Raw genomic sequence first — 27948 nt, 5'->3', positions numbered from 1 at the left:
AATGGTATGCGCTGGTGGTTGTTTTTTCCCATTTCCACTGTCAACGGCCCGGGGTTCAACGCAACGTGGCATGTCCAGACATCCACATCAAATGAAACATGTAAACAATGGAAATGGATACAGTTATCTTTCACAGACACAAAACATCGCAAATGATAGAAATAGAGACATGATGTAAGTAATTCAAAGTAGCCTAATCTCTTCTTAAAAGTAATTTCATGTTTATTACAACGGTTCTGCTGTCAAGGGTGTGTGCCAATATATGTTTACTAAATTGTTTGAACAACGTGCATCGGGATTTTGTCGGGGCCACAGATTAGACATTTGTTTAGAAATACATTTTGATAGATGGGTACAATATTTTATATATATTTTTTCTATCAATGAAACTTTTATTATATATATATATATATATATATGAAACAATTTTACATGTACACAAAGGCAAGGGCAATTTGGCCCTTGTTATCCAATGCAAATACCTCGCTTACGCCATGCTTTTATTTACCGGATCATTTGGACTGTTGAACTTTGTACCCCTGAGAACTTTATCTGTCAATTTCGGTTTATTTCATCTTGTGTGTTTCTTTTCCAGTGAAATTATGTGGCAGATGAACTTTGACTGCGACTGGCTGGGTGGAAGCGCTTTGAACAGATGTGAACAGTAAGTTTGAACTTTACAAATATATTTGGTCTTTTTTTGTTAAGGAGCTGTCAAGGAAAGACAAAGTACGTGTGCATGAATGTATTGGTAGGTAGCTATAGCCTTGTTGGTTTATGTTGCAGAAATGAAGATTGACATTTCTCTCTCGAAAATAGGTTCTCAATCTCAATTTCAAGATATCTCTCCTTTAGACAAAGGAAAAATGCCCTTCACAGGCTTTTATTTTATTATCTGTAGGCTACACTTGATATTGACCAAATGTGAACATTGCTATATTATGGTCTAAATTAGCCTAACCATGTAGCACTAGTATTCTGCCAGAAGCACAAATGAGGATGTCAAGTTTGTATGGTAATGAGCTAACCTTCAAAATTAAAGCCCACATTTCAAAACATTGCAATGTGGATAACTCATTCAAAATATATGTATTTTTAATCAATGGCCACTTTTTTATTTTGCCAACAAGAAAATGCAATGAGTAATTTATTAAAACAAATAACAAATATGGTTTTACAAATATTTTTACCATTAATGAAAAAAGTACTATGTTGGCACTGCTATGTTGAAAATATTAGTCTGTAGAGATAACTTTTCTACCTGTCTCAGCTATAGCAAAGTGGAAAATACTCAGTAGGGTCTCTAATAACCAAATATGTGTAGTTTTGGAGGGGTACTGTGTCCTACATATGCAACAGCACTTTGTTCTCCACCCCTTTCCAATGCAATGCACTGTAATACTGTACATGGGATACATATTGGGTTGTCGAGAGAGAACTTTTTTACCTGTCTCAGCTAAAGTGGGGTGGGAAATACTCAGTAGGGTCTCTACTAACCAAATATGTGTAGTTTTGGAGGGGGACTGTGTCATACATCTCCAGCAACACAGCTTTAAATGATCTGGTGCTATCCATGGTCCTGACGTCAATACAGACAACAACAAAAAAAACACACAAAAGCAACACTATTTTATCAAAATTCAAATCTATTTTTTTTACATGTTAAATGTAATGAATGTTAACCCGGCTATTAGGAAACAGTATAATCACACTTTCTAAACAGCAATGGAGAAAATGATTTACAAGTTGAAGGCCAATATGTGCTGCTTATCTATGAAGGTTATTAAGCCTATTAAATAGTTTTACAAATTATAAAAGAGACAAGATTATTTACAAGCTATATTGTAATGATTATTGATTAAGGTCAGAAAAGGCACTTTTGTAGAGTTTAAAATGCGTTACATGAGACAACAAGGCTACAAGGCTAACAGAATACAGTAAAATCAAGCTTTCAGAACAACAATGGAGAACATTATTTACAAGTTATATGCCTCTATGTTTTTCATCTCTATCAATGTTAGCAGTATACAGTAAAGGCCTATTAGCCAAGTTTTCAAAACCATTATCAGAGACAAGATTGCATGATAATACATACAACAGATATGTGATGATTATCTATCAAGGTCAGCAAAGGCATTTTCTGTAGAGTTTAAAATGTTTTACGTTGTAATTTCTCTCATCAGTCATATAAAACATTCTCTTGCATGCCATTGTGACAAAGCGTAGTCACGTTTCCCTCTAATAAGACTGTTTATGAGAATAAGCACACATAAACACCACAACTACTACCATTTGACTTGTTTTTTCAAATAGGGACACCGATGAGAACTTTCCCTCTAATAAGACTGTTTATGAGAATAAGCACACATAAACACCACAACTACTACCAGCTGACTTGTTTTTTAAAATAGGGACACCGATGAGAACTTTCTACTCCAACGCCATGCATTGCCAGATACTCTAATGCCAGGTATTTCTGAAGTAGAAGTAGTGTATCCTTTAGTTCTCGTTCTTTCTGACTTAAGGAATCCATCATTTTAACATTTAATGTAATGCAATTACTGCTACTAAATACACAGAGTACACAAAACATTAGGAACACCTGCTCTTTCCATGACATAGTTTGACCAGGTGACTCTACTGTAGGTGAAAGCTATGATCCCTTATTGATGGCACCTGTTAATGAAGGGGAGGAGAAAGGTTAAATAAAGATGTTTAGGCCTTGAGACAATGGACATGGATTGTGTATGTGCCATTCAGAGGGTGAATGGGGAAAGACAAAAAATGTTGGATGTCTTTGAGCGCTCAACCGTTTTCAGTGTGTATTACGAATGGTCCACCATCCAAAGAACATCCAGCCAACTTGACACAACAGTGGGAAGTATTGGAGTCAACATGGGCCAGCATCCCTGTGGAACGCTTTCATTCATGCCCCAACTAAATGATATTAGGAAGGTGTTGCATATCTATGACTATAACTGTCTAATGTGACTTTACGTTCACAGGCAATATCACGTGCTCAAAATGCCACCAATTGTTCACCGTTCCAGGCACATGTGGCATAACCTCTTTGTTCACACAGAAAAGACTGTAATTCCTGACGCGCAAAAGACACAGGGGACGTTAACGCATATTGTTCCTTGAGATGCGACTTCAAAAGACCATTGTACCCCTCAAGTATTCGGTCATTGAACCAGTTGTAGTCATTGCTTAACCTTTTACTGAAGTGGGTTAAATAAGGGTCACACCGAGTGTTTCTTGGTCGTCTTAAACAAATCTCCTTTGAAACAAAAGTATACACCTCACACACATGGTTATGGTCTTAAAAAAGAAGACACCTGTACCATGTCAGATATAGAGCTGAAATGTATTACATTTTGAGTTTTCATTACATAATTGCACTTTATATACATCACAAGTCTGAAAAATGTAAAAACCATTTAACATAAAAACACCGGATTAATATTTTAATAATCCCTTGTATTTTCTCACAAATGACAATTGCGACCAAAGTGGGTTTAAGAAAATGTTTGAAAGGCTATGCATAACTGGGTTGAAATAAATATATAGCAACATGATTTTACTACGATACTACGTAAAACATATTTGGCACGTGTCAAAGCTGGCCTTGGGCTGATTTAAATGTGTTAGATGGCCCATTACCATCACCATTAGGTTGATCGAGGTCGTTAACAGGTATGTCAGTCCATCATTGTTTACATTGTGTCTTTGACTTTGTTTCCATTTTTGTCACACTGGAAGAAAACATAGTAAGATAACGAAGTGTCAAAGTGTTTATCTTTACAACTGATATTCAACACAACAACAGTACATTCAGTTATTGTTTTGGGATTAATATAACATGCAGGACAAATGCATATGTCTATAACACAGTCCCCCTCCAAAACTACACATCATTCGTAAGTAGACACTCGACTGAGTATTTCCCTCCCCACTTTAGCTGAGACAGGTAGAAAACGTATCTCTCTATAAGCTGGTTGTGTTTAACTGGTTGTGTTTATGCCACACAGAAAAGGTAATACTTTAAAAAAGTTAAACTACAAATATTTAGGCTATATTGAAGCATTGGGTTCTAGGTCGAGGAATAGCCTCTCCGATTGGACAGGAGGCTGACGCACTGCACGAGAGTGCTAAAGAAAATCAATATTCCCTCAATTCAGTGTGTCTTTGCAGGGGGATTCTTATTTTGAGGAAAAACATATGCGATTGTTCTGCCATCATAATATCCTGCTGCTAGGAGAACAGTAATCCCTATGTGTCGGCACATATAGGACAATTTGGGAGAAGGATGATCGGTAACAGGCAGCGTATCAGAAGTTAAAATACAGCCAGACTGTCCTCTACTGTTCCTTTCTAGACCTTAAAATCTGTCGAGATTACAATTTGGGTCGCTGGTGTGAAAGACAAACACCCTACGCATCATACCAATAGGATTAACCCACCTGCTTGGATTTGTAACGTGGCTCATAGCAAGGTTTGCAACACTGCCCCCTCCTCCTTTTTACGCGAACAAAATGCATGTTGAATAAAAAAATGTCATGACGAGCCGGATGGAAACTTGCCAAATGTCGACAAAACAAAGTACACTAGAAAAAGTGGGATCTTTTTCTGTTGGTAAAATGAATTGTGCTTGAAATGTCGGTGGAAATGCTTTTATGTTGAAATATTGATATAATAACCCTCATATCGAAGTAAACTTGGAGTCACGGGATGACATGTAGTGTTGTCCTCCCACCATGACTCGTCTGGGAAAGCATGCAGTTTATTAGGCTACAGATTAAACAAATTATGAAAACTTCACAGGGTGGTGAAAGTGCAAGGTGACGAGCTTGATGCTCCTTTCCAAAAAATATTGAGGGTCTTATTCTGGTGATGTGATGATCAATGCTTGTCTGCCATTTGACAAATAAAAATAATCTTGGTCTTTTGCCCATAATAATCTCATAATGTAGGCTATACGTGCACTCTAGCCAACAGCACCCAATCTGCGCCCTGCGGCCCTGCGCACCTGCGCCCTGCGGCCCTGCGCCCTGCGCCCTGTTGGCTGGCTAGAGCACACATGCCAATACCAGAGTGAGCAAACTCACTATATAACAACAAATAATTGTGAGAAAACAATCAGTAGACTTGAAAATACGATGGAAACACATTTTACTTTATTTTTTATTCGGTACATGGGAATTTAACTGCAAAAGTCAGTTTTATGTGCACTCTGTCATCATGCACAGCCTTTCATCTGCAACAAGTCAATTTGATGGAAACATCTCTGGTGGGAAAATGTGCAAATAGTTTTTCTGCAGATGTTTGAATCTGTCACCAATTGGATGAAAACCTAGCTACTGTTTGCAATTCACAAATTATTATTTTAATTCCTATGATTAAATTCAGCACAATTTAACCAAACTATTACAATTGCGAAGTACATCATTCAATTTGTCAAAAATAATTGTTTAAAAATAATATTTTCATATGAATTAAATGAATAAAATTATTACTATATTTTTTTTACTATTTTGAGAAATGTGAAGAGGGGCATCTGCTATATAGTCAATTTAGAGATCAATAGGGGAGCTTTTTGAGCTGCATGTCTTGACTGATCTTTACTGCTCAGTGATACACCAAAAAGGCACTACCCTCCCCAAAGCAACAAAAAAAAAGTTTGGCAACCTTCCCCTATTTTGGACCAGCCTTCCACCCAAGTAAATTTTGATCTGTCCTTAATTGATTGTAATGCTCCCGAGATCTTCCTCAGATAGCTCTACCAATCCTTTTCATGTGAAAGTACTGATGATCCATTATTCTTCTCAGGTACTGAAGCATTCTCCTCTCAACATAAAGAGTGGTCATCATGGACCACAGAAGTCCCCACTGGACCGAGCCAGGCCCTGGTCGTCACCCACAGAGACCCAGGGAGAGAGAGGACTACCATAGGCCTGCTCACCCTCACCAGGGGACTGAACCGGGGCACTACCCACCACCACCGGACCCCAGGGAGAGAGAGGACTACCATAGGCCTGCTCACCCTCACCAGGGGACTGGACCTGGGCACTACCCACCACCACCGGACCCCAGGGAGAGAGAGGACTACCATAGACCTGCTCACCCTCACCAGGGGACTGGACCCGGGCACTACCCACCACCACCGGACCCCAGGGAGAGAGAGGACTACCATAGGCCTGCTCACCCTCACCAGGGGACTGGACCCGGGCACTACCCACCACCACCAAATGTTGGGGACGCTATCACTGGGCACTACCCACCACCACCGGACCCCAGGGAGAGGGAGAGGCAGTGGTCCCACCAGGACCCTCGCTACAGGGTCTACCTCACCAGCCCTCCCCCTTCCAGACCACCTCTAGAGTTCTCTTACAGCACTCCCCACTCCAGAACAGCTTACGACAGACCCCATTCCACGATGAGTTACATCAGACCAGAGCCACAACACTCCAGACCCCACTCAAGGTTTGTACACAGAAACTGACTGTTACTTATTATATTATTGTCAAATGTCAATGTCTCTATGTCTCAATTTGAAAACATACAAATAAAGTATTTAAAAAAGAAAAAAAATGACTGTAACTGTAACTGTCCACTATTCATTGAGGGAAATGTTAAACTACTGGATTTCTCAGTATTATTTGTTGTGGTTTGGTGGTGACACTTGTGAAATGCCAGCTTTTTAATATGTGGACCTTAACATGCTGACCAGACCGCCTGCGCATGCCTCCGCCATCGTGCCAATGTTGATTTTGTCCACCCACACCAGACGTGATCAGGACACGCAGGTTGAAATATCAAAACTAACTCTGAATCAACTATATTCATTTGGGGACAGGTTGAAAAGCATTAAACATATATGGCAATTTAGCTAGCTAGCTTGTCCTATTTAGCTAGATAGCTTGCTGTTGCTAGATCATTTGCCCAGGGTTGTTATTTTACCAGAAATGCACAAGGTCCTCTACTCTGACAATTAATCCACAGATAAAAGGGTAAACCAAGTTTGTTTCTAGTAATCTCTCCTCCTTCAAGCTTCTTTGGACTTTATATGGCGGTTGGCAACCAACTTTAAGGTGCATTACCAATACCAACTCGACTGGAGTGTGGACCTCAGTTCATCTTTCAATCACCCACGTGGGTATATTCTCCTAAAAACCAATGAGATGGCACCTGGGTATATAGTCCTAAAAAAACAATGAGGAGTTGGGAGAGGCGGGACTTGCAGCGCGTCAAGTGTCACAAATAGAACCAAGTTCTATTTTAGCACCTGGCTACGTAGATGCTCATTTACACACGCAAGCAGTGTGGCTTGCAATGATTGAATAATATGTATGTGTAAATGTATTTTGCAACTCGAGTGGTGTGGTCAGCATGTAAGATACAGTTTTTAATAAATGAATCATCTTTATATGATCAGAAATGGTTCTATGATATCTTTATATTATCTTATTGTTTACAGGCAAGCATATGACTACCCACCCCAGATTCACTGGGACCATAGTCAGGACTATGGCTACTATGACCAGGGCTATTACAAAGGACATTACCCAGGTACTGACATATTGTTATCAGTGGATTACACTGATGGATTATATTACTCAACTATTGCACCCCTGCTTGCCAAGCAACTTAAGATATTATCAGAGTTATAAAAAGGGTGGCAGGTAGCCTAATGCTTAAGAATGTTGGGACAGTAACCGAAAGGTTGCTGGTTTGAACCCCTGAGTTGACAGATGTTTCACCTAGTCAGCGTCACCTTGAGCAAGGCACTTAACCGTAATTGCTTTTGTAAGTCACACTGGATAAGAGTGTCTGCTAAAATGGCAACAACACCTCCGCTATGCTGATCCTCAACATGGGGGCCCCACAAGGGTGCTTGCTCAGCCCCCTCCTGTACTCCTTGTTTGTTAACCCATGACTGCGTGGCCACGCACGTCAGCAACTCAGTCATCAAGTTTGCAGACGACACAACAGTAGTAGGCCTGATTACCAACAATGACGAGACAGCCTACAAGTAATAGGTGAGGGCCCTGGCAGAGTGGTGCCAGAAAAATATGTTAACTGAAACAAAGGAGCTGATCGTGGTCTTCAGGAGACAGCAGAGAGAGCACAGAGCTGCAGTGCAGAGGGTGAAAAGATTCAAGTTCCTTGGTGTGCACATCACTGACAACCTGAAATGGTCCTTCCACACAGAGAGTGTAGTTAAGAAGGCGCAACAATGCCTCTTCAACCTCAGGAGGCTGAAGACACTCACAGACTTCTACAGATGCACCATTGAGAGCATCCTGTTGGGCTGTATCACCGCCTGGTACGAAAATTGCACCGTCCGTAACCATAGGGCTCTCCAGAGGGTGATGCGTTCAGCCCAACATCACTGGGGGCACAGTGCCTGTCCTCCATGACACAGGAAGGCCAAGAAGATCATCAAGGACCTTGGCCACCTGAGCCATGGCATCTTCACCCCGCTACCATCTAGAAGTCGGTGAAAGTACAGGTGCATCAAAGCTGGGATTGAGAGACTGAAAAACAGCTTCTATCTCTAGGCAGTCGGGCTTTTAAATAGTCACCACTAGCCGGCCTCTGCCCAGTACCCTGCCCAAAACTTAGTCACTGTTACTAGCCGGCTACCACCCGGTACTCTACCCTGCAACTTAGAGACTGCTGCCCTATGTACATAGTCATTGAACACTGGTCACTTTAATAATGTTTACATACTGTTTTACCCACTTCATATGTATATACTGTATTCTAGTCATGGCTCATCGTATATAACTACGGCTGTACACACCTTATCTATTCATATACTGTCCATACTGTCTATACACATAATCATATACATATATATTCATGTTCCGGACTCTGACATTGCTCATTCTGATATTTCTTAATTCCTTTCTTAGATTTTTGGGGATTTGTGTGTATTGTTAGGTGAGCTAGAAATATAAACATTTCGCTGCACCTACGATAACGTGTGTACGCGACCAATAACATGTTATTTTATTTCAACATATGCACCACAGTACACAAGTAATTAATGTGTAAAGAAACGAAACAATAACTATGTGCAAGTAAAGCAACATGATTGATACAATTATCTGTAATTGACATGATCCAGATGCAGGTCAATGGCCTCCCCAGGAACAGTGGAGGTCTGACCAGTATCAGGAGAGGAGATATGAGCAGGACCAGACTGGCAGTGGCTACCCAGAACAACAAAGGTTAGACAGAAAGAAGTGAGATTCATGATATTCCTTTCATTGAAGGGCATGAATTCAACCCTATCTTCTTCTTCTAATTACTTTTCAGGTATGACCAGCGAAGAGCGAGCTCTCAGCATGACTTCAGAGGCTCTGATGAAGATCGTTCTAAAGAGAATGGGGATGCTGGTAGAGATGTAAACATCTAAATATTATGATTAATCATTTATATACATTTCTTATGACAAAGATACAGATCTGTGTTGCTGTTTGAATATTTACTCTGGGACCTTGGTCGTATGATGTTCTCCATCCCTGACCATTCTCCTATCTTGATTTGACTGATTTTGTTTTCCAGGACTGCTCTTATGCCGAAGGGGCTCTGGCCATCTCCAAGGCCTCAGGCTTGTCCTCCAGTAGCTATGAGTTGAGCCAGTACATCAACGATGCTGAACAGACTGACCCTGCCCCACAAACCACCTGGAGCACAGCAGACACAGGTAATCATTGACTTACATGTAATCTCTGCCCAGATACTATAGGTCTGTCTCTTAGAAACAGGGGTCACATTCTGTCATGCTCTTCTCTGTAGGGTTGGTTGTATTCCGCTAATGACAAGAGAGCACAATGAGGCTAACTTGCCATCCTCAAGTCTAATGAACACTCATTACAGCACAATGAATATCTCCCATGAAAGTGCTAATATTATTAATGATAATAATGCATGTTCTCTCCTTAGAGTATGCAGCTATTCCCCAGGTGACTGCCCCTCTGAAATACACTTTGCCCCATGCTCTGGTCAGCTTTGGTCCAGCCGGACAGTTGATCCGGGTCAGTCCTGGTCTGGCCATGCAGGGAGACCCAGGGAAGGTGGAACTACACAGTCTCGAGGTATAGTTCTAGGTTAAAGGAGCAGAACAGAATCAGTACGGAGAATAGTAGTATATATCTACATGGCAGAATTGTTGTGGTGAACTAGCAGGAAGGAAAGGCCACAATCATTGTAGTGAATAGAGTAATCATCAAGGAATGGCTAAATTACTAGGCTATTAGTTTCGGTTTTGCGGAACTGTTGAGCTGTTTTTATCAGCATTGAGCAGGTGTGTGAGAAGTTTCTGTTAATGTGTTACTGAGAGGCTGTTTGTATGTTCTGTCTGCAGATCATTCTGGGGGAAACACAGGAGCAGCAGGACATGAGAGAATTTCCTGGGCCCCTGGCTAGGTATTTTACACTCTTAAACACAATATCCAAACATCCATGCTACTCTGTATGTGATGATGTATTGTCTATGCATGCAAAGTAGGAGACACTGACCAAATAACTACATTAAACTGTCCGAGAGAGAGTAAAAACACACAAAATGGATTGACAACAACAAAGGTTTACTGTCATAATGGCGGTTATTAGTATTATGTGTGTATTTCTTTCAACTGGCATTTTTTCTCCTTCAAAGGGAAGACCTGCACAAAGTAGATGCCATCTCTTTTGCCCACCAGAAGGCAGAAGCCTGCATGAAAGATGAAAAGCTACAAGACAAGGGCTCTGCCGCCCTCCTTTGGAATCTACTGGTACTGCTGTGCAGACAGAATGGAGTAGGTGAACTATAGACTGTATCTCCTCACACTCTTCTAGTAGGTGTACTATATATCTCCTCACACTCTTCTAGTAGGTGTACTATATATCTCCTCACACTCATATAGTAGGTGTACTACATATCTCCTCACACTCTTCTAGTAGGTGTACTATACATCTCCTCACACTCTTCTAGTAGGTGTACTATATATCTCCTCACACTCTTCTAGTATGTACTCCTCCTCACACTCTTCTAGTAGGTGTATTATATATCTCTACTATCTCCTCACACTCTTCTAGTAGGTGTATTATATATCTCTTCTTCTAGTAGGTGTACTATACATCTCCTCAGTAGGTGTACACTCTTCTTCTAGTAGGTGTACTACATATCTCCTCACACTCTTATAGTAGGTGTACTCCTCACATCTTCTATCTCCTCCTCACACTCTTCTAGTAGGTGTACTACATATCTCCTCACACTCTTATAGTAGGTGTACTACATATCTCCTCACACTCTTCTAGTAGGTGTACTATATATCTCCTCACACTCTTATAGTAGGTGTACTATATATCTCCTCACACTCTTCTAGTAGGTGTACTATATATCTCCTCACACTCTTCTAGTAGGTGTACTATATATCTCCTCACACTCTTATAGTAGGTGTACTCACACTCTTCTAGTAGGTGTACTATATATCTCCTCACACTCTTCTAGTAGGTGTATTATATATCTCCTCACACTCTTCTAGTAGGTGTACTACATATCTCCTCACACTCTTATAGTAGGTGGAACCCCTTTTGTCTTAGCACTCTTGAAATATTATAAATATTATTGAAATATTGGCCAAGATGGTCCAAAACAAAACTAAACTATACGCCCACATACTCATTCTAATATTACCTTACTTTTTTATCTCCCTGGATTCATTCAGCGTATCGTTGGTTCAGACATAGCAGAGCTGCTGATGAGGAACTCTCAGGGCCATGGTGTTTCGGGGGGAAGTGAATCAGAGGCCCCTACACTCATAGGTAAAACCTTTTTTTAAAGCGTCTGCTAAATGGCATATAGTGGGGCAAAAAAGTATTTAGTCAGCCACCAATTGTGCAAGTTCTCCCACTTAAAAAGATGAGAGAGGCCTGTAATTTTCATCATAGGTACACTTCAACTATGACAGACAAAATGAGGGAAAAAATCCAGAAAATCACATTGTAGGATCTTTAATGAATTTATTTGCAAATTATGGTGGAAAATAAGTATTTGGTCAATAACAAAAGTTTATCTCAATACTTTCTTATATACCCTTTGTTGGCACTGACAGAGGTCAAACGTTTTCTGTAAGTCTTCACAAGGTTTTCACACACTGTTGCTGGTATTTTGGCCCATTCCTCCATGCAGATCTCCTCTAGAGCAGTGATGTTTTGGGGCTGTTGCTGGGCAACACAGACTTTCAACTCCCTCCAAAGATTTTCTATGGGATTGAGATCTGGAGACTGGCTAGGCCACTCCAGGACCTTGAAATGCTTCTTACGAAGCCACTCCTTCGTTGCCCGGGCAGTGTGTTTGGGATCATTGTCATGCTGAAAGACCCAGCCACGTTTCATCTTCAATGTCCTTGCTGATGGAAGGAGGTTTTCACTCAAAATTTCACGATACATGGCCCCATTCATTCTTTCCTTTACACGGATCAGTCGTCCTGGTCCCTTTGCAGAAAAACAGACCCAAAGCATGATGTTTCCACCCCCATGCTTCACAGTAGGTATGGTGTTCTTTGGATGCAACTCGCCATTCTTTGTCCTCCAAACACGACGAGTTGAGTTTTTGCCAAAAACTTGCACAATTGGTGGCTGACTAAATACTTTTTGCCCCACTGTATATAGGTAAAGGACTCTACACCACACGTACTGAGGAAGACATGTTGTTTTTTGTCTGTTGGACATGTTGCTATGAGTTAAAAAACAAAGCTTTTCCCCCACTTTTTATATCACCCTCATAGACCTGAGTGAGGGCCCCAGTCCTGAGACAGACCCCTTGGATGGAGCAGATCTGTTGACAGGGACAGCCACTAGTGTCGGTACGGCTGAGTCCACAGAGAAGGACATGCAGGGATACACCAAGCTTCTCCTGGCTGGACGGAAGAAGGTCAGGGTGATCTCTTGAACAACATATAATAATATATTTTAAAATGGTAAAGTAATATCCTGTTTATTCTGCAATTAATAGATAGTGTCTATGATTAGCACCATGGAGACAGCATAGTGATAGCTGTCTGACTAATGTTATACCAGGGCTATCCTCTTACTCCTCCAACACTGACCCCTGACCCTGTGTTCTTGTACAACTTCTCCATATCTCTTCCATGTTCTTTCACACTTCCTTCAACCCTGCCTATGCCTCGCCCATAACTCTCCCACTCCTCCCCCACACCTCATGTCTTCTCCAGATACTTCAGTTCTGGGACAATGTAAAGTCCATGGACAATAAGAGCACCTCCTCCCAGCTGCCCACTGCATTGAGGCTAGGAAACACTGTCACCACCGATAAATCCACAATAATTGAGAATTTCAAGAAGCATTTTTCTACGGCTGGCCATGCTTTCCACCTGGCTATCCCTACCCCGGTCAACAGCCCTGCACCACCCACAGCAACTTGCCCAAGCCTCCCCCATTTCTTCTTCTCCCAAATTCAGTTAGCTGATGTTCTAAAAGAGTTGCAAAATCTGGACCCCTACAAATCAGCTGGGCTAGACAATCTGGATCCTCTCTTTCTAAAATTACCCGCCGCAATTGTTGCAACCCCTATTACTAGCCTGTTCAACCTCTCTTTTGTATCGTCTGAGATTCCCAAAGATTGGAAAGCTGCCGCGGTCATCCCCCTCTTCAAACCAATCCCTGCCCGCACCTGCCCGCCTGTCCAGCATTACTACTCTGGACGGTTCTGATATGTGGACGACTACAAATACCTAGGTGTCTGGTTAGACTGTAAACTCTCCTTCCAGACTCACATTAAGCATCTCCAATCCAAAATTTAATCTAGAATCGGCTTCCTATTTCGCAACAAAGCATCTTTCACTCATGCTGCCAAACATACCCTCGTAAAACTGACCATCCTACCAATCCTTGACTTCGGCGATGTCTTTTACAAAATAGCCTCCAACAATCTACTCAGGAAATTGGATGCAGTCTGTCACTGTGCCATCCGTTTTGTCACCAAAGCCCCATATACTACCCACCACTGCGACCTGTATGCTCTCGTTGGCTGCCCTCGCTTCATATTCGTCGCAAACCCACTGGCTCCAGGTCATCTATAAGCCTCTGCTACGTAAAGCCCTGCCTTATCGCAGCTCACTGGTCACCATAGCAGCACCCACCCATAGCACGCGCTCCAGCAGGTATATTTCACTGGTCACCCGCAATGCCAATTCCTGCTTTGGCTGCCTTTCCTTCCAGTTCTCTGCTGCCAATGACTGGAACAAATTGCAACTTTAAGCATCAGCTGCCAGAGCAGCGCACAGATCACTGCACCTGTACATAGCTCATCTGTAAATAGCCCATCCAACTACCTCATCCCCATATTGTTATATATATGTTTTGCTCCTTTGCACCCCAGTATCTCTACTTGCACACTCATCTTCTGCACATCTATTACTCCAGTGTTAATTGCTAAATTGTAATTATTTTTCCACTACGGCCTATTTATTGCCTTACCTCCCTAATCATACCTCATTTGCACACACTGTATATATATATATTTTCTATTGTGTTACTGACTGTATGTTTGTTTATGTGTAACTCTGTGTTGTTGTTTGTGTCGCACTCTTTTGCTTTATCTTGGCCAGCTCGCAGTTGTAAATGAGAACTTGTTCACAACTGGCCTACCTGGTTAAATACAGGTGAAAAAAAAAAAAGGCTCAGGCTTGAGTTTCACAGAGTTTCACCTCCCCGTGCCTCCCCAAACTGTTCCTTCACCCCTCCCTAAGCCTCCCCAAACCTCCCTTATGCCTTCCCCCACGGTTCCTCCGCCCCTCACTCACGTCTCCTCCACACCTCCTTTATGGTTCTTTCACAGGAGGCCCTCGAGTCGGCCATGAAGGGTGGACTGTGGGGCCACGCCCTGTTCCTGGCCAGCAAGATGGACAACAGGTCCTATACCACTGTGTTGAACAGGTAAGCGCATTGTGCAACATTGTCTTTGAGACAATACAGTGCTTTTAGAGATAATTCCACTATTGATCCAAGGTTAGTGGGTTGGTGGGGGGGTAAGGAATAGGGGGAAGACTGCGGGGATGAGGAGTGAAGCTTGGGGTGAGGAGGACGGAGGAATGCCTGGTCTCTGGGCAGATCATTGGTCTGGACCTCACGCAGTTTGTTTGCAGTTCTGTGGGCATAATTTTCATTTTATTTTTAACCTTTATTTAACCTTTATTTAACCTTTATTTAACCTTTATTTAACCTTTATTTAACCTTTATTTAACCAGGCAAGTCAGTTAAGAACAAATTCTTATTTTCAATGACGGCCTAGGAACAGTGGGTTAACTGCCTGTTCAGGGGCAGAATGACAGATTTGTACCTTGTCAGCTTGGGGGTTTGAACTCGCAACCTTCCGGTTACTAGTCCAACGCTCTAACCACTAGGCTACCCTGCCGCCACTAGGCTACCCTGCCGCCACTACACATCCTCACTTACATGATCTGACGGTCAGTGTCGGGGTTGTCAACATACTCAGCACACAGTGCAATGTTACATATTCATATTCCATTACATATTCAGTATTTCGGTAGCCGTTTATTTTTTGTAATATTTTACTTGACTTTTTATTTTATTTTTTACAATAAACAAAAAACATGAGCTTTTCTATTTATATTACCCTGAACAGGGGTGGATTTTTCCATGTACAGTGTAGCCTTACATGTTCATATCAATTACATATTAATATCACATTACATATTCAGTATTCTGAATTTCCATTTCGTGGGCGGTTGTATTTGCAGCACTCAGTGACTGGAACTATGCAGGGGAGGGATTCTTTCCATGTACAATGACCTTACATATTCATATCTATTACATATAAATATTGAATATGACATATTGAATATTTCCATGGCGTGGTCATCTCTATGGCAGGTTTACAGGCCAGCTAGCTCCCAACGACCCCCTACAGACCCTGTTTCAAATGCTCTCTGGAAGGATTCCTGCTGTTTCCACGGTAAAACAATGCTAAATAAATACATAAACATACCACAGTACAATAGTTGTCTATTCTATTGTGCCCTTCCTTCCTTGTGTAATTGGGGCTGGTCTTGGCACATTTAATGTAGTTGACCAGTTCATGTTTTCAGTGGCTGTTGTGTTTATTGTACTGTAGTTGGTAATTATGCTAATAACGTACAGTACATTTACAGTATTTTGCACCAAATTGTAATATAACAATCTGGTATTAGACTGACTGTGTGTGTGTGTGTCCTCAGTGTTGTGGAAGTGACAAATGGAGAGACTGGGAGCCTCACCTGGCCGTCATGCTGTCCAATGAGACAGGAGATCCAATCGGGCACCAGAAGAGCATCATTACCATGGGAGACACGCTAGGTATACATACATACATACATACATACATACATACATACATACATACATACATACATACATACATACATACATACATACATACATACATACATACATACATACATACATACATACATACATACATACATACATACATACATACATACATACATACATACATACATACATACATACATACATACATACATACATACATACATACATACATACATACATACATACATACAGTTGAAGTCAGAAGTTAACATACACTTAGATTGGATTCATTAAAACTTGTTTTTCAACCACTCCACAAATGACTTGTTAACAAACTATAGTTTTGGCAAGTTGGTTAGGACATCTACTGTGTGCATGCCACAAGTCATTTTTCCAACAATTGTTTACAGACAGATTATTTCACTTATAATTCAATGTATCACAATTCCAGTGGGTCAGAAGTTTACATACACTAAGTTGACTGTGCCTTTAAACAGCTTGGACAATTCCAGAAAATGGATCATTTCAGAAAATCTGATCTGCATCATTTTCTGGATCATTTTCTGTATGTAAACTTCTGACCCACTGGAATTGTGATACATTGAATTCCCGTGATAGGGCACTATATAGGAAATATGGTGCCATTTGTTACATAACCTTAGTGTTGTCTCTCCCCAGCCTCCAGAGGGCTGTTACATGCTGCTCATATCTGCTATCTGACAGCTTACGCTCCTTTTGGCATCTACACAGCCAAGACCGAAAGACTGGTGCTTCTGGGCAACTGCAACAGGTGAACTCAGCTGTAATATGACCCAGATTCTATTAATGCTCCTTTCACTTTCTGGGTGGTGATCCCCTCTTTCACTCTTATGTCTTCCTAACGAGTGGGAATGTCCTCTTGGACTCACTGTTGAACAGCACAGCAACGGTCATTTGAGACACAACCAATCTCACGCCATGAATAGAAAGGAGCTCCTGGTGTTGGAAGAAGAGGGGTATCAGTATTTGGGTGATCCCTGTAATGTTTTCTTAACAAGGTGTCTTCTAGGACTCACAGTAGAACAGCACAGCAATGCATTTGTAACGAGTGCACTGGGTGTCAGGAAGCAAGTTCAGGGAGTGCATAATTGAATAAACAAATGTACAAAACACAAACAACTCACAGACAGTAAACTGAAACAGAAACAATAACGCCTGGGGAATAAGCAAAGTGAGTGACATATATTGTGAAAGCAATCAGGGAAGTGATGGAGTCCAGGTGAGTCTGATGACGCGCAGGTGCGCATAACGATGGTGGCAGATGTGCGCCATAACAAGCAGCCTGGTGACCTAGAGGCCGGAGAGGGAGCACAAGTGACAGTCTTGCCATGCTGAAAGGAAACGAGCTGCTGATTTTGGAAAAGCAGAATAGGGACGTCATGCACCCAATTTTTAGTGGTACACACAATGGAGGTATTGATGTGAGGGGGATGCCCCTATATGCTTGAAAGTAATAGCTATTGATTGCGGAAACTAATGCCACAACATAATGCTGCTATCGTAGCATGACTGGTATGAAAACCACTTAGTCCTACTTAAAGGCCCAGCACAGCCAAAAACTAGATTTTTCTGTGTTTTATACACTGCCTTCGGAAAGTATTCAGACCCCTTGACTTTTTCCACATTTTGTTACATTACAGTGTTATTCTAAAATTGATTAAATAAAAATTAAAAACTCAGTAATCTACTCACAATACACCATAATGACGAAGCAAAAATAGGTTTTTAGATTTTTTTTGCATATGTATTAAAAATAAAAAACAGAAAGATCTTATTTACATAGGTACTCAGACCCTTCGTTATGAGACTCTAAATTGAGCTCAGGTGCATCCTGTTTCCATTGATCATCCTTGAGATGTTTCTCGACTTGATTAGAGTCCACCTGTGGTAAATTCAATTGATTGGACATGATTTGAAAAGGCACACACCTGTCTATATAAGGTCCCACAGTAGACTGTCCATGTCATAACAAAAACCAACCCATGAGATCAAAGGAATTGTGCGTAGAGCTCTGAGACAGGATTGTGTCGTGGCACAGATCGGGGAAAGGGTACCAAAACATTTATGCAGCATTGAAGGTCCGCAAGAACACCGTGACCTCCATCATTCTTAAAGGGAAGAAGTTTGAAACCAACAAGATTCTTCCTAGAGCTGTCCGCCCAGCCAAACTGAGCAATCAGGGGAGAACAAGAACCCGATGGTCACTCTGACAGAGCTCTAGAGTTCCTCTGTGGAGATGGGAGAACCTTCCAGAAGGACAATCATCTCTTCAGCACTCCACCAGTCAGGATTTTATGGTAGACTGGCCAGATAGAAGCCACTCCTCAGTAAAAGGCACATGACAGCCCGCTTGGAGTTTTCCAAAAGGCACCTAAAGACTCTCAGACAAAGATTGAACACTTTTGCTTGAATACCAAGCGTCACCTCGGAGGAAACCTGGCACTATCTCGACAGTGAAGCACAGTGGTGGCAGCATCCTGCTGTGGGGATGTTTTTCAGCGGCAGGGACTGGGAGACTAGTCAGGATCGAGGCAAAGTTTAACGGAGCAAAGTACAAAGAGATTCTTAATAAAAACCTGCTCCAGAGCGCTCAGGACCTCAGTCTGGGGCGAAAGTTCACCTTCCAATAGGACAATGACCCTATGCACACAGCCAAGACAACGCAGGAGTAACAAGCCTCTGAATGTCCTTGAGTGGCCCAGCCAGAGCCCGGACTTGAACCCTATCTATCATCTCTATAGAGACCTGAAAATAGCTGTGCAGCGAGACCCATCCAACCTGACAAAGCTTGAGACGATCTGCAGAGAAGAATTGAAGACTCTCCAAGTACAGGTGTGCCAAGCTTTTAGCGTCATACCCAAGAAGACTTGAGGCTGTAATCGCTTACAAAGGTGCTTCAACCAAGCTCTGAGTAAAGGGTCTGAATACTTATGTAAATGTGGTATATCAGTTTTTAAATTTAAAATAAATTTGCAAACATTTCTACTAATTTGTTTTTTCTTTGTCATTATGCGGTATGGTGAGTAGATTGATGAGGGGGAAACAATTGAATAAATGTTAGAATAAGGCTGTAACATAACAAAATGTGAAAACCCTGAGTTAATAGACCAATAGGAAAGAGTTTTCCCCTCCCCTCTCAGACCACTCCCAGACAGTCATATCAAAATTCTTGCTTGAGAAATTACTCCTTGCTAATAAGCCATTTCTGTTTGTTTTTAACGAAAATGCTAAAAACTAATCACAGTAAGGTAGTTAATTGTTACCCAGAAATCATTTGATATTGAGATTAACATGGTTTTAAAGTAACTGTCTAGTGTTTCCAGATTTCTATTAAATATTACTTATAATTAATAAAAATATGAGTGAAATAGTTTCGCTTACAAACGTTTTTAATTAAGTATGTTAAAAAGCAGCTTTTCTGTGTTGGAATGGTGTGGGCGTACCCCAACAACAGAATGGTGTGGGCGTAGCCCAATAACAGAATGGTGTGAGCGTAACCCAATAACAGAATGGTGTGGGCGTAGTCCAACAACAGAATGGTGTGGGCGTAGCCCAATAACAGAATGGTGTGAGCGTACCCCAACAACAGAATGGTGTGGGCGTAGTCCAACAACAGAATGGTGTGGGCGTACCCCAACAACAGAATGGTGTGAGCGTAACCCAATAACAGAATGGTGTGGGCGTAGTCCAACAACAGAATGGTGTGGGCGTAGTCCAACAACAGAATGGTGTGAGCGTACCCCAACAACAGAATGGTGTGGGCGTAGTCCAACAACAGAATGGTGTGGGCGTAGTCCAACAACAGAATGGTGTGGGCGTAGTCCAACAACAGAATGGTGTGAGTGTAACCCAATAACAGAATGGTGTGGGCGTAGTCCAACAACAGAATGGTGTGGGCGTAGCCCAACAACAGAATGGTGTGGGCGTAACCCAACAACAGAATGGTGTGGGCGTAGTCCAACAACAGAATGGTGTGGGCGTAGTCCAACAACAGAATGGTGTGGACGTAGTCCAACAACAGAATGGTGTGGGCGTAGTCCAACAACAGAATGGTGTGGGCGTAGTCCAACAACAGAATGGTGTGGGCGTAGTCCAACAACAGAATGGTGTGGGCGTAGTCCAACAACAGAATGGTGTGGGCGTAGTCCAACAACAGAATGGTGTGGGCGTAGTCCAACAACAGAATGGTGTGGGCGTAGTCCAACAACAGAATGGTGTGGGCGTAGTCCAACAACAGAATGGTGTGGGCGTAGTCCAACAACAGAATGGTGTGAGCGTACCCCAACAACAGAATGGTGTGGGCGTAGTCCAACAACAGAATGGTGTGGGCGTAGTCCAACAACAGAATGGTTTGAGTGTAACCCAATAACAGAATGGTGTGGGCGTAGTCCAACAACAGAATGGTGTGGGCGTAGTCCAACAACAGAATGGTGTGGGCGTAGTCCAACAACAGAATGGTTTGAGTGTAACCCAATAACAGAATGGTGTGGGCGTAGTCCAACAACAGAATGGTGTGGGCGTAGCCCAACAACAGAATGGTGTGGGCGTAACCAACCCAACAACAGAATGGTGTGGGCGTAGTCCAACAACAGAATGGTGTGGGCGTAGTCCAACAACAGAATGGTGTGGGCGTAGTCCAACAACAGAATGGTGTGGGCGTACCCCAACAACAGAATGGTGTGGGCGTACCCCAACAACAGAATGGTGTGGGCGTAGCCAAATAACAGAATGGTGTGGGAGTAGCCCAACAACAGAATGGTGTGGGCGTAGCCCAACAACAGAATGGTGTGGGCGTAGCCCAATAACAGAATGGTGTGGGCGTAGCCCAATAACAGAATGGTGTGGGCGTAGCCCAATAACAGAATGGTGTGGGCGTAGCCCAACAACAGAATGGTGTGGGCGTAGTCCAACAACAGAATGGTGTGGGCGTAGTCCAACAACAGAATGGTGTGGGCGTAGTCCAACAACAGAATGGTGTGGGCGTATACAGGTTCTTAAAATGACATGTTCTATGAGGAAACGGTGTTGTTGAGACAAGGTTGAGGTGGGATATTTGAAGTGGGGTTTTTTGTATTTTATTTGTATGCTTTGGCCAAAAATACGAATATAGGACAAGTCAACAACATTATTTGGGTCTGAGTTAACAGAATATGGACTGGACAGTTACTTTAAGACTTAGCCGGGAAGCTAGTAGCTAACAAGTAGTAGTAGTCCCAATGGTAACTTTTTAATGTTTAAAAACAACATCTGCTAAGAACTGAATGTATTTCCTCCCCTACAGTCTGCCATTCAAAGAGTTTGCTCAGAATTCTGCCATTCGGTGCACAGAGTTATTCGAGTACTGCCAGAGACTTGGAGATAAATTCTTCTGTATCCCCCCCTTCCAGGTAGTTTATATTAATTTTTTTGTGTTTTTTATGACTTGTATGAGTCGTCCATAATTTGCCAGATTTGGAACTCATAAGTCAATACAGAGTTTTGATTCCATCGGTATTTTGTTATTAAGCTTTATCTAGTCCAGGACACAGTGAAATTATGTTTAGCTTTTTCCATGTGGCTACCGTAGGTTGTGCTGTTGTGTTGTTGTCTTGTTATAACCTGTTGTGTCATTCCCAGGTGTATAAGTTCCTGTATGCGTGTCGTCTGCTGGATGCTGGGCTGGCATCCCAGGCCTTCCACTACTGTGAGGTGATAGGGATGTCTTTACTCAGACTGCAGGAGCCCAGCATGGTGCTGCTGGGGGAGCTTATCAAGGTAGAGCACTTTATCATGATACTCTGACATATAGTACTTTGGTGGTAGGTAGCCTAGCGGTCAAGAGCGTTGGGCCAGTAACCGAACGGTAGCTGGTTAGAATCCCTGAACTTACTAGGTGAAAAATCTGTCAATGTGCCGTTGAGCAAGGCACTTAACCATAATTGCTTTGCATAAGAGCGTCTGCCTATTTATGCACTTCCATACATACGATAAACACAGTCTGCAGGGAGAGCTTATAAAAGTAGCGTACTCTGACTTGTACTGTATGTATCATACTCACATTTTATGCCATATTGCATTTCTAGTGTCCTATCACTTCAGGGCCTGTGTTCATAAAGCATCTCAGAGTAGGAATGCTGATCTAGGATCAGTTTTCCCTTTTAGGTCATAATGAATACCATTACATGGGCAGGAACGACCTGAGCTCCCGAGTGGCGCAGTGTTCTAAGGCACTGCATCCCAGTGCAAGAGGTGTCACTTCAGTCCCTGGTTTGAATCAAGGCTGAATCACATCCGGATGTGATTGGGAGTCCCATAGGGCAGCGCACAATTGCCCCAGAGTTGTCTGGGTTTGGCTGGGGTAGGCCGTCCATTGTAAATAAGAATTTGTTCTTAACTAACTTGAACAAAAAGGACCTGTTCCAGAGGGTATCAGATTAGGCACTAATGTACAGTAGTGCCTTAAAAACACTGTGTGTGTGTGTTTGCTCAGCACTTTCCCTGTTTGTGTGTGTCTCCTCCCCTCCCAGCTGGCAGAGCGGCTGAAGCAGTGTGAGGGAATGGGACAGCTCAGTGACACAGCTGACGACAGGCCTGGACAGGAGCCTGACTGGCTACAGCAGCTGAGATACAGACAGCAGGGCATACAGGTGACCACACCACAATGCATCACCATTGTACTCATCGTGTCTCTCTCTGTCACATTTTCACATGTTCCTCTATTTGTGTTGGAGATGATTACCTATTTACTGGGTACAAATATCCTTGTATAGAGTTATACTTTGTTGTTGTTCACCTAAATTGGATATTAGCCTATAATCCACTGGTACTGGTAGGTTGTCAAGTGAGTGAAATTATGTCAGTTGGCACTTTTGTCAAGGTTGCTGAGGTGGTAAGTACTTACTATAGTCCCAGCTGCAAGACTAGACTCAGGATTTTAACTTGCCTCAGTCAGCACAATGGTTGACCTTACATAGACACTGGTAACATTTTTATTACTACATTAGAATTCCTTTGTACCATTTAAATGATATATTTCAAACAATACCAGACCGTCTTAAATGATTATATTGGCTCATATGATCTTAATTGTGTATTTTTTTGTCTCTTCCAAAACATTCTCTACACATTATGATGCTATGGTTAAAACATCTCTATTTGCTTAGATGGGGAGCAGTGGTTGTAGTGATACATACCAGTCACCAGCAGACAGGAGTCCATTGGCCCCTGAGGAGAGCAGAGTGTATTCAGGTAAACCTACAGTCCCAGATCATTATTTCCATGGACAATTAATAACAATTTATTGGACTCATATAGCACTTTTCTTGATGCTCAAAGCAGTTACATAGTAAGGGGGAACTCACTTCATCCACTTGGGTGATGTACGGCCACCATTTGTGCCACATCCAGTATTTCTCTGCTGTGTCTGTGTCTGTATGGCGTGGTACCCTCTTATTCCACCTGGGGGGAGTGTCTCATGTATCAGAGTTGCATGATGACTCACCAGAGGGCTCGTCCTATCAACCAGTTGCACAGTGTTTGAACCATGTCCCAGGTCGAAAGTAGTGATTTAATAGGGAATGGGGTGCTATTTGGGACGCACTCCAGTGTTGTAATTTTTGTCTTCACTCCTTTGGTTCCTCTGTAGAATCAGACACCAGTGACCTTTCTGCAAGCGGAGATGACCAGGGACTGGATGCTAAATTCCTCTCCTACAAAGCAGCAGAAGAGCAACAACAACAGCACGTGCAGGCACAGCAGATCAACACCCAGCCTCTGCTGCCAGTCATTGCTTCTAACACTCAGCCTGCAGTGCCACTTGTGGTGGGAGGCCAGGACCACAGTTACCACTACACAGACACTGCCCAGCCTCCGCCTCAGCCTCAGTCTTCACCTCAGCATCCTACATTGGACTGTCCTCCTTCAGCAGGGGAAGGTGAGAAAATGGATGAAGGACCTGGTTTTGATTTATCAAACATACTAGTGATTCAACCCTGTTTCTGGTGGTTTACAATGAAACATGCTCATTTAATGTAACTCCTTTTTACTAATTTTATTAATCTTCTTGCATGTTTCTGTTGTTAACTGTGAAATGAGGACCTCATGCTTTGATTTCATTGTATTGTTCTAGGGGCTGATCCTTCTGCTGGCCCAGGCATGGTGAGTGCTCAGGAGAGTTTTATTTGCTACCAAACATACATTACATGTATATACACGAACATACCCCCGTTTGGGGCATACAAATTTAATCTCTGTAAAGATTTCCAGTGATTTATTCCTGAACACCTGCTGTTTCTGTCAGTGGTGCTGTATTTTATATGTAAAACATAAATAAACAAATTAAAAATTAAAAAATGGTTTGATAAATGTATTTGTGAGACTCAGATGAGGTCATGTGTCTTGTTTGTGTCCATCGAGATGTCAAATGACAGTCTGTATATCTGTCTGTCCTATGCAGATAGGGGTTCAAGTGAATGCTGGCATGATGCCGGTGGCAGAGTATGGTCAGCAGTATGGTCAGCACTACGGCCAGGAGAATGATTATGGAGATCAGCAGGCATGGCAGCAGGGAGGGCACCAGGCCACCATCACGCAGGAGGGCAAGGCCTCAGAGCCGGACAAAATCCAACCAAAACAGGTGGGCGGAGCCTGATGCCTGTCGTCATATCGACAGCATCAGATAAGAACCAGAGTTTGTTTTAATAAGCCTCTCTCTCTCTCTCTGTCTGTGTCCGTCTCTCTCCCTCTCTCTCTCTGTCTGTGTCCGTCTCTCTCTCTCTCTCTCTCTCTCTCTCTCTCTCTCTCTCTCTCTCTCTCTCTCTCTCTCTCTCTCTCTCTCTCTCTCTCTCTCTCTCTGTCTGTCTGTGTGTCCCTCTCTCTCTCTCTCTCTCTCTCTCTCTCTCTCTCTCTCTCTCTCTCTCTCTCTCTCTCTCTCTCTCTCTCTCTCTCTCTCTCTCTCTCTCTCTCTCTCTCTCTCTCTCTCTCTCTCTCTGACTGTCTGTCTGTCTGTCTGTCTGTACGTCCATCTCTCTCTCTTGCTCTCTCTCTGTGTCTCTGTGTGTGTCTGTGTCTGATCAGAGCATCAAGTCAGGGTGGTTTAGCGGCTGGTTCAAACACAAACCCAAAGAGGAGCAAAGTAAGGCGTCTCAGGATGCAGACTCAGCTGACCCAGTTCCCACTATGGTAAGGGTCAAGCAGACCTACTGTTAACTCTTAGCTAGCCGTTAGATGGGGGACATAACATCATGCGCTGTCAGGTCAGTGATCTCAAGTTTAGGTTTTGTAGTTTACCGTCCAACAAATGATGTCGATGGACATAATACAAATTTGATGATGAAGGGCAAGAAAATTATGAACTTGGTTGAAAACAATCTATTAAAATGAAAAGGATTCCTCAAATTAACCACTAAGGCAGTTTTGGCTATTATTACTATTATGATATTGAGAGAATTTGATCTCCTTGTACTTCTCATAAGACCCATTGGAGGTGGTGACGATGTTTAGTTTGAATGTAGACCCATTGAACCTTTTTAATGAAGGTTAGCCACTAGCTCTAAGTAGGGTATGGTATTTGCTGTCGGTCAACCACTAGCTCTAAGTAGGGTATGGTATTTGCTGTCGGTCAACCACTAGCTCTAAGTAGGGTAGGGTATTTCCAGTTTAATGGCAATGTTTTCAACACATTCTGAATAAATACGGTAGTTTAGCTATTTTGTTGTCCATGGCATCTGAATTGTACAACTACGATCCATAAGTTACAATGATACAATAACTATTTGTGTCATAAATGGTTTAACTACTACTTTCCTGAGAGCATTGTATCATGCAAGTTAGATTAAAACAGTGATTTTTAAAACTTGCTCTAAATATGCCAATAAGTCAAGTCACAAGTAATTTGAAGGATTTTATTGTTTTTTGTTATTAAGTGATAAAAGTATATTAAAATGTTTGAGACTAACTGGCTGATAAATTGTTGTAAGTTAAACATAGTTTTTAACAATTAAAAGTATAACCTACCAAGTGTCAAAGTAAAGCTTTTCAGAAACATCTTAAATACATGATTACATAATCAGAAACAAGTAGCTTTCCTTGTGTCAATGACAGTAAACTCTCAAAACTCACCACGGAGAAGCTATTGAGTCTATGTATGCCCCTTAAACTGGAGGTTCGGAGAGATAAGCAAACCTAACGCATCCTAGTGCCGTAAAATGAATTCAGCGTAAGGTGGCTGACTTTCCAAGTGATGACCCCTTAGTACAGCTGTAGGATCTTAATTTGATCACTCTTTTGTTGCAGATGAGCTTCGTCATTGATATAAATTCATTGACAATCCGCACTAACACAGGTTAAATCAACAGTATTGCACTTTTAATTTAGCCTACTTTTGTCCAGCTAATAGCCTAACCACCGATCAAGCAACATTATGGACTAAACGTTAAAATCCTGTTGCTGCAGGATTATTTTGCTATGACAATACTGGTCAAATTAAGATCCTACATTTGAATCCTTAGTGCCCCTCGGTATGTATTCGTCGGTTACGTCATTATGCAATACTAGGTTAGTGGGTCTTGGGTGTTAAATGTAACATCATTTATGTGTATTTCCTCAGGAGACGCCTCCCACTTCCCTATTTTCTTTCCCTCCCACTACCAACATCCCTGCAGCCAATTTTCCTACCCAGCCTGCATCTACTGGTATCAACGCCTTTTCTCGGAAAGCGGGTGAATAACCGGCCCGGAATGCATTGGACAACACATAGACTAACACTTTTCTGTTTATCTGCAACCACCCACCATACATCATACACCTGTACACATACACAAATCATTAATGATAATAAAATATTTGTGGTGACTATTGATATTTAATGGATTACTGCATGTTGGAACTGCAGAAATGCATGAATAATGTGCCGAACAGTGTCCAATACTGTCCAGAGTTGTGGACAGGAGGCTGCAAAGCTCACTTAACACTGTATCTAATTCTCCCGGAAGCAAATTTGGGCTGGTTTTCTCTTTCACCTACACTTTGATGAAGGCTCTATGCTGAAATATGTTGGGGACATTACATTTTTTGAACTGCTCTATGCTCTGTAGATAAAGGCTTTTAAAATGTAAAACCCATCCGGAGAGCCTGGAACTTAGACTTTTCAAACAATTTTTTCCTGTTTTTCAGATGTTTAATTCCCCACTCCAGAGCGATGCTGATGTTTTTGTGGGATATTTGTAGTGCTCCCGATATATTGTTTCCTGTCGGGCTGCTCTTGAACCAGACATATTCATGCTGAATGACAACTGTATGCTTGTCTAGGCTAACATGAAGTGTGGAATTTTGACTGGTGCTTATTTTGTAATGAAATACCCAACATGCTCTGGCATATAGTGATAGTGCTTCCATTGATAGTGTTCGTGCTTCGAGTGTTAGTGCCATTGAGTGATAGAGAACATCATTGAGTGATTGTCTGAACTTTGGTCTGCTGTAGAATCCTTTCAGTAGTCTTGAAACAACAGAATGAGTACAACAGAGAAATACAAATGGTTTATAACAATGCTTTTTTGTGAATATATTTTTCTCAATCAGAAAACA

At 42.1% G+C, this 27948-nt stretch overlaps 1 protein-coding gene across 1 annotated transcript; it reads left to right on the top strand.

Annotated features, from left to right (window-relative positions):
* The first annotated feature begins 19 nt into the window (after positions 1–19).
* Positions 20–27948, top strand: sec16b (SEC16 homolog B, endoplasmic reticulum export factor). The gene is made up of 26 exons (XM_046300431.1): positions 20–174; positions 596–664; positions 5830–6483; positions 7478–7569; positions 9134–9236; positions 9325–9412; positions 9574–9715; positions 9955–10106; positions 10376–10437; positions 10670–10808; positions 11721–11817; positions 12783–12928; positions 14855–14952; positions 15910–15991; positions 16254–16371; positions 17026–17137; positions 21668–21773; positions 22003–22140; positions 22893–23012; positions 23529–23613; positions 24011–24298; positions 24494–24522; positions 24821–25000; positions 25441–25545; positions 26972–27083; positions 27538–27948. The coding sequence occupies exons 3-26, from the start codon at positions 5870–5872 to the stop codon at positions 27543–27545; spliced, it is 3216 nt and encodes a 1071-aa protein (XP_046156387.1). The 5' UTR covers positions 20–174; positions 596–664; positions 5830–5869; the 3' UTR covers positions 27546–27948.

This window comes from Oncorhynchus gorbuscha, linkage group LG15 (genome assembly GCF_021184085.1).
Source record: "Oncorhynchus gorbuscha isolate QuinsamMale2020 ecotype Even-year linkage group LG15, OgorEven_v1.0, whole genome shotgun sequence".
Lineage (NCBI taxonomy): Eukaryota > Metazoa > Chordata > Actinopteri > Salmoniformes > Salmonidae > Oncorhynchus > Oncorhynchus gorbuscha.
The sequence above is the reverse complement of the archived record's forward strand: the minus strand, read 5'-3'. Positions and strand labels throughout refer to the sequence as shown.

Coding starts and splice junctions, on each gene's coding strand:
- sec16b (XM_046300431.1), top strand. CDS start 5,870: ATGGACCACAGAAGTCCCCACTGGACCGAGCCAGGCCCTGGTCGTCAC. Junction 9,716..9,954: donor CTGGAGCACAGCAGACACAG/GTAATCATTGAC, acceptor TTCTCTCCTTAG/AGTATGCAGCTATTCCCCAG. Junction 25,001..25,440: donor ACAAAATCCAACCAAAACAG/GTGGGCGGAGCC, acceptor GTGTCTGATCAG/AGCATCAAGTCAGGGTGGTT.